Below are 17107 nucleotides of genomic sequence, written 5' to 3' on the forward strand. Positions count from 1 at the left end.
GTAGAAGGTTTAAGCAAATGTTCCAGGCACTGGTTGTAGGCCTGACACATGGAAGTATGCATATGTTCAACATTCAGAGTATTTCATGGAAATTCTGCAATGCTTCAGCTGAAAAAGTTGTTTTAGAAATGTGTGAGAGTGTATGGAAGTGAACCCCAGACTGGTGTGGGTAAAAATGAAAGTGGGTTATGAGGTGAGTGATTATTAGTGTTTATGTACCTGGCCACTTGAAGACAGAGGAAGAGGGATGAGTGTTTTGGGAGGAGCCTAGGGAGTGTGTCAGCAGTTTTGATTTGAGAGACTAGAAATTATTGATGGGTGATTTGAATGCTAAAGTGGGAAATGTGGCAGATGTGGGTATAATTGGAGGACATAGGATATTCTGTGAATGAATATACATGGTGAACAGCTTGTGGAGTTGTGTAATGAAAATGGACTGGTGACTGGGAATACCTAGTTTAAAAAGTGGGGCATACATAATTATCCACGAAGCAGGAAAGGTGTGTAGGCATTACTGGATTATGTACAGACTATGAGGCATCCAAAACACTCTTGGATGCAAATGTGCTGAGAGGAGGAAAGCTGGTGGGATGTTTGATCATTGCCTGGTAGAGGCAAGGGTAAAGAATTGTTGTGGCTTTCAGGAAAGATATTATATGGGAGAGATGCTTTTAGTAGAAACAAGGGTTTTATACAAGAAGTGCAAGCACATCAAGAGAAGTGTGTGGCATGCAGAAAGTGGGAGTTGGGCACGTGAGAAAGGGTAGAGTGGTGGGATAATGAGATCAAATTACTAATGAGAGGGAAAAAGGGAGGTGTATGGGAATTGGCTACTGGAAAGGACCATGAGTGATTAAGAAATATACAAGAGAAGGCAGCAAGAAGTCAAAAGGAAGATGTAGGGGCTGGAATAGAGGACATATGAGAGTTGGAATGAGTAAGTATCAGCAAATTTCAGGAAAAGTAAAACAATGTTTTAGAAGTTTAATGATGTCATAAAACAAGAGAACAAATGGGAACACTGATGAAGGAGGCATATGGGGAAGTGGTAATATGCAAAAATTCAGTGAAGAGGAGATGGAATGATTACTTTGAAGAAATGTTAAATTTGTTTGAAGATAGGGTGACATATATAGGGTGTTAGGGTTAGAAGGTATGTGAAATGGGAGTCATGGCAAAAGTTTGGTGGAAAGAAGAGCTGGTAAAAACCTTTGCCTAGGCTGAAATATGGCAAGGAGGCAGGAATATATGGTACTGCACCTGGTTTTCTTCAAAAAGGGGATGACTGTGTTGTTTCACAGATCAATAAAGATTTTCAATGTGTGTATGGTGAGGTGCCTAAAGGCTGACAGAATACTGGTACAGTGCCACTGTATATAAGCAAGGAGGACAAAGGTAAGCATTCAAAGTACAGAGGTATAAGTTTGTTGAGTGCACCTGGTAAGTTGTAAGAATGAATGGTGATTCTGAGGGTGGTGGCATGCACAGATCAGAAAGGGGTGGAATATTTTTGTTTCGGAAGTGGCAGAGGATGTGTGGATCAAGAGTTTGCTTTGAAGATTGTGCATGAAAAATCCTTAGAGAAACAGGATTTACATGAGGCATATAAAGATCTCAAGAAAGCACATTATATGACTGACATAGATGCTTTGCAGGTGTTACAAATATAAAGTGATGGAGAAAAGATATAAGAAGCAATAACAAGATTTTCTCAAATGAGTATAGCTTTTGTGCAAGTAGGAAGAAAGGAGGGGTTACTGGTTCAGGATGAAGCTGGGTCTGCAGTAAGGGTGTGTGATGTACAGTCAAGATCAATTCTTTTAATGTGTGCAGGTGTGCTGTAAGCAAACTAATCTGGCAACACTGCATAGAGAACAGTTAATAGGAGTGTATCTTAAAAAAAAATTAATGAAACCTGTTGTAGTAGGGTGCAAAAAGTATGTGATTAAATCATGATACATTTAAGCACTCTTCTAAAATGAAAGAATTAGTCAGCTTCATCGACATAACTGGCCTCTTACGAAGTTCATATCTCTCACTCAAAAATAAATGATCAATTAGGCCAAGGAAGATTCACAACTTAGTAATATCAATAACAAAAAATGCTAAGTCAAATAAATTATACAAAATGAGGTGAATATACAAGAGCTCTTACAACCTAATCAAATGCTGTGCTGAACCACACAATTATATGAAAAGACTAGCCAGGGAGTGTAAGGTAGTTATGCAATAACCATTAATTAACATTTACTAGTTCCAGGCTAATCTAAAATGATGTAAGCACCAGTTACCCATGCATCCAAATGTACCATCAAAGAACAGCACTAATTCAATTTGCTCTACCTCATCATGAGTAAGATTAAGTTGTCTGCGAAGGGAAGAATACAAAGAGTGGGTGGGAAGGTTGGGTGCCACCTCAACTTCCCCTGATATTACCAGTAGGGTTCTTCCTATTTCTTCCTGAAATTCCTCATGACACTCCTATCTCCTTAAATGGCTCTCTGGATTCATCACCCAACTGAAAAAATTTGGTATCATTGCCGTAGTTTATATATTTCCTCCATAAACAAGTGATGAACACTGCCATTATCAGTAACAACTACTTTAGAAGTGCTGTGACTTCTCAAAGATTCAGTGCTTAAAGGCACTATCAATAGTCTTGGCAAATTCATACACGAGGTGAGCCAAATAATGATAACATGTGGACGTGTCTATCATTAACAAGAGATATTGGTTCCCTCAGTGCGTAGGAATGAAACCTGTTAGAATGCCAAGGAACACTCATTCCCAGGGTTCAGCTGCAAAAGGGTACCTCAAGATAAGTTCGGGAGCATCCCTGTGCAAGTTACATGTTTGACACTTGTCTTGTACGTACTCAGAAATCTCTTTTGCCATTTTCAGCCAAAACTACTTGAGTTTGTCTGTTGCATCTGTCTTACAAGGTGCACACATTGCAGGGTGTTGTGTATTTAGTACAATACATCAAGAACCAGCTTTTGTGGAATATCTAACCGGGTGATGCACCCTGTAGTGAACCCAACTGTACATCTCAACACAGCAAGTCATCACGCTAGATCAGAGTACAAATAGGTATGGCAGTTTTACAATTAAATGAGAGTAACCCCTTAAAGGTAGTCCAGTGTAGAACAAAGCAGGTCTGCCCATTGCTCTGTTCTGTCTACCTCTTCATCTAAGTGTGTACATGCAATGAATACTGAAATGTTCCAAGACAAAGAACCAGCCACTGGGACTATTGTCAATGTCTCATGAACTAGCTTGCATGCTGAGTTTTTATTGTGAAGCAAAGATATCAAACTGATATATCAAGTCTTTGAAAGTTTAAGAATCCATTCTAAAACCAATGCTTTGCATTTGGTGAAGGTGTTTTTTCTGGCCTTGATATGGGTCTTTTATGTTCAATGGGTTGTAGGTGTTCTTTGTGCCCCTACATAAGGACTGTACCAAGCCTTTTGCCACCTGTGAACCATAGCAATAGGTGGGGAAAGCCAGCATTCCCCATCAGACACAGAGAAGATTAGAGGATCCTCACTCTGACACTCATAGAGAGAAAATTTCAGGCCCACAAGACAAACCACAGTGGACAGAAACAATGCTCTACTTGCCCAGCATGCAAGGTTTCTTTCAGATACTCAGAGGACTCTGTCCAAAGGCAAGAAAATATAAAGAGAGAAATTCCTCTTTCCAACAGACACATACTTCTTCACATGAAACTAGTATTCACCCTTCTCCTACCACTCCCAATCTCAGTGCAACCTCTTCACTACATTTATGAAGTTTACTGGTATAAGTGCATGAGATAAGGTTTTGAATATTAGGTATGTGATCAGATATGGAATCATAACTGATTCCCAAAAGCATATCTCATGCACTTATTATCTGTTAGTCTCATGACTGGCATACACCTACTTCACTGATATACATCATAAAATGAAGTTTAATAAAACTGTTTTTGTACTGTACCTGATTGAAGAAAGGGTGAGTAAGAAGTCCTGCAATAGTTGGAAGCCCATTCTTACATGCCTCTGCACTTAGTATGCTCTCCAGCACTGACCCTAAAAACCAGACATAACAATCTTTTAACTTTTTCTCTGACAGACTGTCTACTCATATATTATAATAACCTGGGGCTTATCAGAAAATCTGTTAATTTTTCTCAGTATATAGTAATCTCAGCTGTTCACACAGCACATAAACAGAGGCAGCAAATGTAAAGCCTATGAATCTAATGATATGTGTGAATACATTTATCTATTCACAAAAGTCCCAGGACCAATTTCCATGAATAAGCCCTAGTAAGTTCCTTTAAAGTAATGAGTTCTTTGAATTGACTCACTCTCAATGATACAGCCTCACCAAAGGTGACTTTTCATTTGGAGCATAAACTTGAGCAGGCAGAGTCTATTATGTGAATGGAAATGTATATAAACAGTTTCAATATCAATGTCTTCCCCTCCCTTGTCTTCTTATCACAGGAAGAGATCAAGACTGCAGACAGGAATATCTTTGATGCATCTAAAACAGCTGGTAAGCCTGGTAAAGCCTAACAGTGCAAAAAAAGTGAATTACCCTGTGAATGCACTTGACGTTATGCACTGGTAATGTTCTACAATCACAGCTGTTACAGACCAAAACTTCTTGGCATTTATCATCACTTGCGAAGAACCTACTAAACAGGTACTGTGTACTAACTGCTCAAAGCCCTATATTTACAGGTGTCTGCTGTAAGATATTACCATAAGAGCAAGGAAGCATGCCTTTTTTCCATAATTGTACATACAGAAGTACAATTTCATTCCGTTTTTGTTATTCTGATCAATCAATAAATTAGTTACTCTATAAAGTTAATCATAATAGAAAAAGTAGCTATTAAAGTGACTGGAAACAAAAGTATGCAATATAAAAGTGGATGTGCAAAGTGAATCCATCTTTTTTTATAACAGCTAACATGGTATCGACAAAACCAAGCCCCATTCATGGCCATCCCTGATTAAAGGTAAAACAATGAGTATGAAAAAAAAATTAACCCTTTGCAAGAAGAAATGGGTATCCCCCTCCATTTCTCAGTGTGACTTGGGGAAACAAAAAGGTCAAGTCTAACTTTTGGCAAAATGTAAATGTACTTGATCAACTAAGAAAGAGAGAAGAATCTAAAAAAAAACATAATACAACCTATATGCTTTAGCAATGCTCACAATGTCAACCCAGGAGGGAGCATGCAGAGAAATGTAAAAGTTCTAGTTTGTATGTGCCAGGGATTGGAGGAGCCCCATATCAGTGGACAAGGTTTACAGAGTTTAAATGGATATTATGAAAGCAAGTTGTGTGAGTGAGGGCATAGAAGAAGGAGTGGTATGGACAGAAATGAATGAAAATTATCAGGGAAGGGGGAAAGAAGGATATGCAACGGTGCTATCACTTAGAGTATAGGAACGTGTTAAATTGCATAGATGGAATGGATCACGAATAGTGCGAGTGAAAAGAAAGACTGGAACTGTGAAGTATGCATGGGTATGAGTATTTGCACCTATGAACATGAAGATTATGCTAGGTAAGGATGAAATGAAGTGTTTATGGTGAAATTGGAATGAATACATGAATGGCTTTCAGAAGGAAGAAAGGTGAATGTAATGGGCAATGTGAATGAGAAGGTGGGATGTGATGAAACTGGTGAGGTGCTTGTTAAATGGGGAGTGCCTTGAGTAATTGAGAATGGAAGTTATCAGTGTATATCAGTAATGATGGGCACTTATTCTTTGCAAACACCTTTTTCAGCACAAGATCCACAAATATATGTGTATGAGAAATGATGGAAGAGAAGAACAAATGCATTTGATTGACTACCTGGCAAAGGATGAAAAGTTGGGAAAGGTTGTGCTAGATGCTACAGTTGTGAGAGGATTCTCTGGAGATTCTGAACTTTTTTTTAATTCTTGTAGAGTTGAGGATCAGGGAGAAGTGGAGGTATGGCACAAAGAAGAATGGGGAAGTAAAACTGTTGGCAAGTGAAAAGATGAATCAAAGAGAATGCAAGGAGGAGTACAAAATAAGGGTGACAGAAAGTTTCAAAGAAAGTACAGTAAATGAAGAAATGTAGTCATGTGTGAATGAGGTGTGTAAAATGTATAGAGAAAACTGTTGAAGGCTGCAAAATTAGTTGTTCAATACAAGGTTGTGAGATATGAAAATACAAGGGAAAATACATGATGGACAGATGAAATTAGAAAAGCTGTGGAAAAGAAGAAAAAGGCATATGGCAGCTTGCTTAAAAAGGATGTATTATTGGAAGTTCAGCAAATGAAGAGAGAAGAATATAAGAAGTTAAGAAGCTGATAGTGGAAAGCAAAGAAAAGTAGATGAAGATTTTGGAAGAAAGCTGAATAAATAGTTTGGGGAAAATATGAAATTGCAATTCTAGGAGGTGAAAAAGGAAAGACATGGATGTAAGAGTGGAAGTGTAAATGTGAGAAGTAAGGATGGAGAGCTGCTGAATCAAAAGGAGGAAGTGAAAGGAATAGGGAATGATTATTCTGAAGAACTGATGTATGTGGAAGAAGATAAAAGCAATGGTTACATGTTTGGGTATGGAGGAGAAAGTGTGATACAATTTATGCCCTTGATATGAAATTAAGCATGGAAGCACAATGTTGTATCTGAAGTTTAAGTGACAGATATTATTGTTCCTTTATTCAAAGGAAAAGGTTCTAAAGAAGTATGTAGCAATTATATGGGAATAAGTCTGTTACGTATTGGGTGAAAGCTATTTTTGTTCCTTTATTCAAAGGAAAAGGTACTCAGGATGTATGTAGCAATCATAGGGCAGTAAGTTATTAAGTATGCCAGGAAAATTGTATGCAAGAGTGTTGAATGACAGTGATGAAAAAGAATGAATGCACAATAACTGAAGAGCAAAGTTTTTTGAGGGGAAATGTACGAAATTTGTGGATCAGATATTTACAGCATGAAAGACTGTAGAAAAGTATATAGCAAAAGGTAAGGAGCTGTATGCTGCTTTAGTGAATCTGGAGAGTGTATGACAGAGATGAGAGGAATGCTTTATGGTATGTGCTAAGGATATGTGGGGTAGGGGGACAACTAGTGGATGGTGTGAAAGCCTTCTACAGAGGAGCAAATGCATGTGTAAGAGAGGATGGAGAGTTGAGCAAAAGTTTTTGGATACATGCGGGTGTGAGGTTGGGCTTTGTGATGTCACCATGGCTTTTGAACAAATATATGGATGGAGTAACAAGAAAGATGAGAGCAAACTGGGGAAAAAGGGTGCAAAGATGGAATGTTGTGGTTAGGTATGGTGGTTAGCAACAAGCCTGTTTGTGGATGAGACAGCACATTTTGATGAGAGTGAGGAGGAACCGTAGATAGTTGTTAATGTGTTTTATAATGTATGTAAGTATATGTGACTGAAGGTAAATGAGCAAAAAAATAATGTTGAAAATATAGATTTTGCAAAACCCTATAGCGTGAGAGAACAATGCCCTAAACTGTGCTATAGTCATGGGAGGAAAAAGATTAGAGGAGGTGACAGAATTTAAGAATCAGGGAGCTATCTTAGTTAAATTGGTAATATGGAAGAAGAGATAACAGAGAAAGCAATACAAAGGAGAAGAGTGACTCGGTCCCTTAATAGAAAAGTGAAGGGTAGAGGTGTAAGTGTGGACGTGAAGAAAGGATTAAGGGACAGCATAGTACTCCAGACCTTGAAATATGCAGCCAAAACATGAAAATGTAATAATTCAGAGGTCAAGAATCCGGGCTGCTGAAATGAGCTATTTGAGAGAAGCATGTGGTATGACTAGATGGGCTGAATAAAGAAATGAGAGGAAGTAAGGGAGATTTGGTATGGAAGGGAATGCAACGGAAATGAGATGTGGAGTGGTAGAGTAGGTTATGTAATACTCTGAGTGGTTTGAGCATGTGGAAAGAATGCAAGATAGGGAGTTTACAAGGACAGTGTATGAAAGTACAATTATAGGGATTGGTGTGAGAGGAAGACCATCTGTGACACTGGGAAATTGAGTGGAAGAGAAATGGTGGAAGAATGCATGGAAGAGTGTATGTGAAGGAGGCAAGTAAGGACATGGCCACTCCTTTGATGGGAGTTCCTAGAGGGAACAGGCATCAGAGATAAATATGAACTTCTTCCAATGTATTGTTCTTGAGTTAACGTCTTAACAAGAATGAGCCCACAGACAAGTGGGGAATGAAATTCAACCCAAGCAAATATAATGTAATGAAGGTGGAACAAAGTGAAAGAAAACCTCAAAATGATTATTATCTGGCAGGAAATAGACTCTGGGATTCTGTGTGTAAGAAGGAATTGGGAGTTAGCATCTTTCTTAACTTATCACCAGAGTCTCACATTAGAAGGAAATATTTAGCAAGCTGTTCATACCATATGTAAGGCCAAAACTGAAATATGTTTCTCAAGTCTTGTCATCTCACCTGGAGCAGCACAAAGAGCTAACACATAAAATCCACAAGAGGGAAACAAAGATGGTAACAATTAAGAGAGCTAATTATTGAGAAAGGCTAAAGGCTTTCCATTTACTGATCTTGGAAAAGAAGAGTGAGGGGGACCTCATCACAACATTTAAGTTTTTATAACAGACTGATGACATGGACAATAAACAATTCTTGAGAGATGTAAGGATAGAGCAACCAGAGAACATAACATAAAATTAGGCTTGAAACTTGTTAAAAAAAAAAGATATAAATTACTACTTTTATAGCATAAGTGGATGAATTGACATGTTTACTGATGATAGCAGACATAAATTCAAGAAGTTGTATGATAGTATAAAGCGTTCAAGAGGTGGGGGCTCCATTTGTGTACAATTCCCTCCCCCATACAGTGCAAAACAGTAAATAATTACAGACACACACACGCAGATACAGATAAGGATGGGAGAGTGATGATGATATGTCCAACAAACCCTGTGTATTGGCAGTACATAAAAAAACATGCAAATATGTATTGGCAGTACATAACAACACATGCATATACAGGCTGTACCTCTCTCATCAGCGCTCTGTGGTCTGGCATGCTTTGAATCTGCAGCCACCAAGGTGGCACTGTTAGCAGCACTAAGATAGCAAAATCTGTTTACACTGCAGCCGAGCTAATCAAAGAGTCCTTTTAATTTCTTATATTCAGTTTCTTGCTGAAAATGAAAGCCAAAAAAGTTTAAAGTTTTGGAAAACTTTGAAAGGTGCCAGGAGATACTTATCAAGCAGGCAAAAGTTTTTCATAGAGAACTATAGTTAGACCATGACCATGAATATTCGCAAGGATGGTTACACAAATTTAAGTGGAGACATGGAATTTCACCACAGAGTATGTGTGGAGAAAAGCATAGTGCTGACATGGAAGCTTGTAGTGTAAGGTCGTATGAAAAGAATTGATAAAAACTCCAATTCTCTATTAAACAACCAACAGCAATATGTACAGGGCAAAAGAGAATGCATGAATTGGCTGCCTAGCTGGCAGTGACGCAGTGTGGGCTGGCTGCCTTGACGATAACAATAGAACAACAATAATAACAAGAGTCGACCAAAACTACTTGTCACAAAGTTGCGACAAAGCCTGTGGATGAATTTACACAGTTTGTGGCAGCAGAAAACAGCCCCAGAACAAATGTACAATGATAATGAATCTGCCCTGTATTGGCATCATATGTCATGAAGAACCCTTGCCCAAGATTCTAAAGAGTCTCCATCCAGGGATACTTCTGATGTGAACTGACGTAACAATAAAAACCTTGTTTGAAAGATTCAATGGTTGTATCATTTCTTATTTCAAGCTTTGTTCTACCTCTGATAATACAGCAATATGTATGTGGAATGAGCTAGTAAGGTTAGGGGGAATATATTTGCATTGGAGGTTCCCTCAGGAGTCAATTTCTGTTTTCTGGTATTTTGGGGGGTCTGGTAATGGCCAGGTCCCAAGGCTGCAAGATTAAAGAGGTTCAACCTGTATCATAAAAATATATCAATCACTAGTAAACTTACTAGACAGAGGTGGGCATTCTGGAGGAAATTCATTGCAGGTATTTGTTGTGAGACGTTTCTGAAATATCATTTCATACAACACATGGCCAAAACAGTAGACATCAACTGCTTCTATTGAATTAATCTTCCGGTGATAAATCATGTGTGATCTCAACTGATTTGGGAGGCCAACAACTTGATTTTCAAGGTCTAACAGTCGACATACATTGTTATCTATGACCAAATTTCCAGTGTGGAGATGCCCTGGAAGAAAATGGAAAAAAGTAAAGTAAAATGTAATGCAAATTACATGAAATAGCTCACACTTATTCATTCATACTTATTATACTTAATCGCCATTTCCCTCATTAGCAAATGTAGCACCAGGAAACAGATGAAGAAAGATCCATATATATATATATATATATATATGGATACAGCGCTGGTGGCTGATTCATGTGAGAAACTACAGAAGCTGGTGACTGAGTTTGGTAAAGTGTGTGAAGGAAGAAAGTTAAGAGTAAATGTGAATAAAAGCAAGGTTATTAGGTACAGTAGGGTTGAGGGTCAAGTCAATTGGGAGGTAAGTTTGAATGGAGAAAAAATGGAGGAAGTAAAGTGTTTTAGATATCTGGGAGTGGATCTGGCAGCAGATGGAACCATGGAAGCGGAAGTGGATCATAGGGTGGGGGAGGGGGCAAAAATCCTGGGAGCCTTGAAGAATGTGTGGAACATTATCTCCGAAAGCAAAAATGGCTATGTTTGAAGGAATAGTGGTTCCAACAATGTTGTATGGTTGTGAGGCGTGGGCTATGGATAGAGTTGTGCGCAGGAGGGTGGATGTGCTGGAAATGAGATGTTTGAGGACAATATGATGTGAGGTGGTTTGATCGAGTAAGTAATGTAAGGGTAAGAGAGATGTGTGGAAATAAAAAGAGCGTGGTTGAGAGAGCATAAGAGGGTGTTTTGAAATGGTTTGGGCACATGAAGAGAATGAGTGAGGAAAGATTGACCAAGAGGATATATGTGTCGGAGGTGGAGGGAACGAGGAGAAGTGGGAGACCAAATTGGAGGTGGAAAGATGGGGTGAAAAAGATTTTGAGTGATCGGGGCCTGAACATGCAGGAGGGTGAAAGGCGGGCAAGGAATAGAGTGAATTGGATCGATGTGGTATACCGGGGTTGACGTGCTGTCAGTGGATTGAATCAGGGCATGTGAAGCGTCTGGGGTAAACCATGGAAAGCTGTGTGGGGCCTGGATGTGGAAAGGGAGCTGTGGTTTCGGGCATTATTGCATGACAGCTAGAGTCTGAGTGTGAACGAATGTGGCCTTTGTTGTCTTTTCCCAGCGCTACCCCACACACATGAGGGGGGAGGGGGATGGTATTCCATGTGTGGCGAGGTGGCGATGGGAATGAATAAAGGCAGACAGTGTAAATTGTGTGCATGGGTATATATGTATGTGTCTGTGTGTGTATATATATATGTGTACATTGAGATGTATAGGTATGTATATTTGCATGTGTGGATGTGTGTGTATATACATGTGTATGGGGGTGGGTTTGGCCATTTCTTTCGTCTGTTTCCTTGCGCTACCTCGCAAATGCGGGAGACAGCGACAAAGCAAAAATTAATATAAACAACTTTCTAAAAGGGGAAACAGAAGGATTCATGTGGGGAGTGCTCATCCTCCTCGAAGGCTCAGATTGGGGTGTCTAAATGTGTGTGGATGTAACCAAGATGAGAAAAAAGGAGAGATAGGTAGTATGTTTGAGGAGAGGAGCCTGGATGTTTTGGCTCTGAGTGAAACAAAGATCAAGGGTAAAGGGGAAGAGTGGTTTGGGAATGTCTTGGGAGTAAAGTCAGGGGTTAGTGAAAGGGCAAGAGCAAGGGAAGGAGTAGCACTACTCCTGAAACAGGAGTGGTGGGAGTATGTGATAGAGTTTAATAAAATAAACTCTAGATTGATATGGGTAAAACTGAAAGTTGATGGAGAGAGATGGGTGATTAATGGTGCATATGCACCTAGGCACGAGAAGAAAGATCATGAGAGGCAAGTGTTTTGGGAGCAGCTGAGCGAGTGTGTTAGTAGTTTTGATGCACGAGACCAGGTTATACTGATGGGTGATTTCAATGCAAAGGTGAGCAATGTGGCAGTTGAGGGAATAATTGGTGTACATGGGGTGTTCAGGGTTGTAAATGGAAATGGTGAAGAGCTTGTAGATTTATGTGCTGAAAAAGGACTGGTGATTGGGAATACCTGGTTTAAAAAGAGAGATATACATAAGTATACGTATGTAAGTAGGAGAGATGGCCAGAGAGCGTTATTGGATTACGTGTTAATTGATAGGCGTGCAAAAGAGAGACTTTTGGATGTTAATGTGCTGAGAGGTGCAACTGGAGGGATGTCTGATCATTATCTTGTGGAGGCGAAGGTGAAGATTTGTATGAGTTTTCAGAAAAGAAGAGAGAATGTTGGGGTGAAAAGAGTGGTGAGAGGAAGTGAGCTTGGGAAGGAGATTTGTGTGAGGAAGTACCAGGAGAGACTGAGTACAGAATGGAAAAAGGTGAGAACAAAGGACATAAGGGGAGTGGGGGAGGAATGGGATGTATTTAGGGAAGCTGCGATGGCTTGCGCAAAAGATGCTTGTGGCATGAGAAGTGTGGGAGGTGGGCAGACAAGAAAGGGTAGTGAGTGGTGGGATGAAGAAGTAAGATTATTAGTGAAACAGAAGAGAGAGGCATTTGGACAATTTTTGCAGGGAAATAATGCAAATGAGTGGGAGATGTATAAAAGAAAGAGACAGGAGGTCAAGAGAAAGGTGCAAGAGGTGAAAAAAAGGGCAAATGAGAGTTGGGGTGAGAGAGTATCATTAAATTTTAGGGAGAATAAAAAGATGTTTTGGAAGGAGGTAAATAAAGTGCGTAAGACAAGGGAACAAATGGGAACTTCAGTGAAGGGGGCTAATGGGGAGGTGATAACAAGTAGTGGTGATGTGAGAAGGAGATGGAGTGAGTATTTTGAAGGTTTGTTGAATGTGTTTGATGATAGAGTGGCAGATGTAGGGTGTTTTGGTCGAGGTGGTGTGCAAAGTGAGAGGGTTAGGGAAAATGCTTTGGTAAACACAGAAGACGTAACAAAAGCTTTGCGAAAGATGAAAGCTGGCAAGGCAGCGGGTTTGGATGGTATTGCAGTGGAATATATTATAAAAGGGGGTGACTGTATTGTTGACTGGTTGGTAAGGTTATTTAATGTATGTATGACTCATGGTTATCCCTGGGGATAGGGGAGAAAGAATACTTCCCACGTATTCCCTGCGTGTCGTAAAAGGCGACTAAAAGGGGAGGGAGCGGGTGGCTGGAAATCCTCCCCTTTCTTGTTTTTTTTTAATTTTCCAAAAGAAGGAACAGAGAAGGGGGTCAGGTGAGGATATTCCCTCTAAGGCCCAGTTCTCTGTTCTTAACGCTACCTCGCTAACGCGGGAAATGGCAAATAGTATGAAAAAAAAAAAAAATGACTCATGGTGAGGTGCCTGAGGATTGGTGGAATGCTTGCATAGTGCCATTGTTCAAAGGCAAAGGGGATAAAAGTGAGTGCTCAAATTACAGAGGTATAAGTCTGTTGAGCATTCCTGGGAAATTATATGGGAGGGTATTGATTGAGAGGGTGAAGGCATGTACAGAGCATCAGATTGGGGAAGAGCAGTGTGGTTTCAGAAGTGGTAGAGGATGTGTGGATAAGGTGTTTGCATTGAAGAATGTATGCGAGAAATACTTACAAAAGCAAATGGATTTGTAAGTAGCATTTATGGATCTGGAGAAGGCATATGATAGAGTTGATAGAGATGCTCTGTGGAAGGTATTAAGACTATATGGTGTGGGAGGCAAGTTGTTAGAAGCAGTGAAAAGTTTTTATCGAGGATGTAAGGCATGTGTACATGTAGGAAGAGAGGAAAGCAATTGGTTCTCAGTGAATGTAGGTTTGCGGCAGGGGTGTGTGATGTCTCCATGGTTGTTTAATTTGTTTATGGATGGGGTTGTTAGGGAGGTGAATGCAAGAGTTTTGGAAAGAGGGGCAAGTATGCAGTCTGTTGTGGACGAGAGAGCTTGGGAAGTGAGTCAGTTGTTGTTCGCTGATGATACAGCGCTGGTGGCTGATTCATGTGAGAAACTGCAGAAGCTGGTGACTGAGTTTGGTAAAGTGTGTGAAAGAAGAAAGCTAAGAGTAAATGTGAATGAGAACAAGGTTATTAGGGTTGAGGGTCAAGTCAATTGGGAGGTAAGTTTGAATGGAGAAAAACTGAAGGAAGTGAAGTGTTTTAGATATCTGGGAGTGGATTTGGCAGCGGATGGAACCATGAAAGCAGAAGTGAATCATAGGGTGGGGGAGGAGGCGAAGTTCCGGGAGCATTGAAGAATGTGTGGAAGTCGAGAACATTATCTCCGAAAGCAAAAATGGCTATGTTTGAGGGAGTAGTGGTTCCAACAATGTTATATGGTTGCAAGGCGTGGGCTATGGATAGAGTTGTGCGGAGGAGGGTGGATGTGCTGGAAATGAGATGTTTGAGGACAATATGATGTGAGGTGGTTTGATCGAGTAAGTAATAATAGGGTAAGAGAGATGTGTGGTAATAAAAAGAGTGTGGTTGAGAGAGCAGAAGAGGGTGTTTTGAAATGGTTTGGTCACATGGAGAGAATGAGTGAGGAAAGATTGACCAAGAGGATATATGTGTCCGAAGTGGAGGGAACGAGGAAAAGTGGGAGACCAAATTGGAGGTGGAAAGATGGAGTGAAAAAGATTTTGAGTGATCAGGGGCCTGAACATACAGGAGGGTGAAAGGCATGCAAGAAATAGAGTGAATTGGAACGATGTGGTATACTGGGGTCGACGTGCTGTCAATTGATTGAACCAGGGCATGTGAAGCGTCTGGGGTAAACCATGGAAAGTTTTGTGGGGCCTGGATGTGGAAAGGGAGCTGTGGTTTCGGTGCATTATACATGACAGCTAGAGATGGGTGTGAACGAATAAGGCCTTTGTTGTCTTTTCCTAGTGCTACCTCACACACATGCAGGGGGGAGGGGGCTGTCATTTCATGTGTGGCAGGGTGGCGACGGGAATGAATAAGGGCAGACAGTATAAATTATGTACATGTGTATATATGTATCTGTCTGAGTGTGTATATATATGTATACGTTGAGATGTATAGGTATGTATATGTGCATGTGTTGACGTGTATGTATATACATGTGTATGTGGGTGGTTTGGGCCATTCTTTCGTCTGTTTCCTTGCGCTACCTCGCAAATGCGGGAGACAGCGACAAAGTATAATAAATATAAAATATAAATATATATATATATATATATATATATATATATATATATACATATATTGGAAAGGATAACAATTTTGCGCTTGATCAAGTATATTCCTATGAGTCCACGGGGAAAATGAAACACAATAAGTTCTCAAGTGCACTTTTGTGTAATAATCAATGCCTCCTAAGTGCCTTTCTGTGTCCTTTTCAGCCTCCAGGACATCAGTACAGGGTTCTTTGTGTAAACAGGATCCATTTCATTTCAAGAGCCAGCACTTGTTTCAGATGTATATGGATGACTCACCCAAGGAGCAAAACCATGGCAATCATTATGTTACCAAGAGCAATACCAAAAGATAAAAAATATTTCAAATTCTGTATTTATAGTCAAGATACTGTAAGCAATGCAAACTTTGATAAAAAGGCCACTTATTAGGACCTACCAGAAATAAGTGAAAGAGAACTTACCATGTCCTAAACTTTTCTCATGCAAGAACAGAAGTGCCTCCAGTATCTGCCTCCCATAAACAGCACAATCTTTTTGGTGAATGGGAAAAAGTTTATCACTTGAGTATTTAACCAAACAACTTCCTCGGGGCTTTGCTTGATGTATCATATCACGCAGACTACCCTGAAATAAATTTGAGATATGTGAGATATCTATTCAAATGCAACTCAAATCAGGACATCCACTCGAATTCTGTCAATCATTTTATCATCACTCCATTCCCAAATTAATGATGAGGATCAGGTATAAAGAGCCACCACACCCCAACTCATCCCTCTTTTGTTTCCTTTACATTAATCCATGTCTAGTGTAGTAAAAAGAAACATAAACTTCCACAATAATAAAACTGCTTCCTACTTTTTCAGTTTATTCACCAAGGTGATTTACCAGTAGACACTATGGTCTTCATTCATACCAAATTCATCTACAAAGTGCTTCACATTGTTTGATTCCCAGTTATTCCCCTAACACCCTCATCTAATATATCCTTATCCTTAGCACAAATCAAAATTCTCTTCAAGGATCTACTTCTCCCTTGTGTGTTCTACTGTACTACAACTTATCCTCTTGATCAACCTATCATCTGCCATACACTTTTTAAGACTTTCGTCTATATATGCCTTTTTCACACCAAATAATTTGCTTACATCTTCATTCTATCCATTCTCCTAATTCCAAGTACACTATGCAAATCATCATCCATCTCTACTGCTTTTACGTTTAAACTTTTCTGACCCATGCACACTTAGGTTTCACATCCATACACCAGCAATGGGATGGGTACCCCCTTGTGAAAGCTTCTCACAAATACTATCCTCAAAGTCATTTTCATTCACTAGAGCCTTCAGTGCACCTCCAGTTTTTCTCCCTTACATAATCAAGTGCTTGACAGTGAAATTTAATAAGGATAGTTATGGTGAAGCTAAACTCACCCACAACTTCCAGGTCTTCACCATGCAAACTGATTTTACAATATTCCTTCCCTTCCCCATCAATTTTCAATTTCATAATCCTCCTCTCACATCAATGACAGCAGAGTGTCTTCAGCATACAACAGCTACAGAAACTTCTAGCTAGTTTCTCCTTGGTTAGGAACTTCACCACACCTCACCCTCATCTCATGCAACGCCCCACTCACAAAAATATCTAACAGTCACAGTGACATCATACAACCTTATGCACTCTCATGTTTACATCAAACCACTCATTCATACCCCCACTTACTCTCATAAATGCACTACCTCCACTGTGCAAGTTCTCA

General features: G+C 39.8%; 1 protein-coding gene across 2 annotated transcripts in view; it reads right to left on the reverse strand.

The window, feature by feature from the left end:
* The window catches only part of LOC139750434 (PX domain-containing protein kinase-like protein), an 87624-nt gene that overhangs the window by 38789 nt on the left and 31728 nt on the right, over positions 1-17107 (reverse strand). For both annotated transcript variants that reach the window (XM_071665247.1, XM_071665238.1), the window contains exons 6-8: positions 15807-15969; positions 10045-10287; positions 3982-4073 (exon numbers count right to left, since the gene is read on the reverse strand). In XM_071665247.1, the coding sequence (XP_071521348.1) occupies positions 3982-4073; positions 10045-10287; positions 15807-15969 (498 nt within the window). The remainder of the gene's footprint in view (positions 1-3981; positions 4074-10044; positions 10288-15806; positions 15970-17107) is intronic.

This window comes from Panulirus ornatus, chromosome 1, assembly GCF_036320965.1.
Source record: "Panulirus ornatus isolate Po-2019 chromosome 1, ASM3632096v1, whole genome shotgun sequence".
NCBI lineage: Eukaryota > Metazoa > Arthropoda > Malacostraca > Decapoda > Palinuridae > Panulirus > Panulirus ornatus.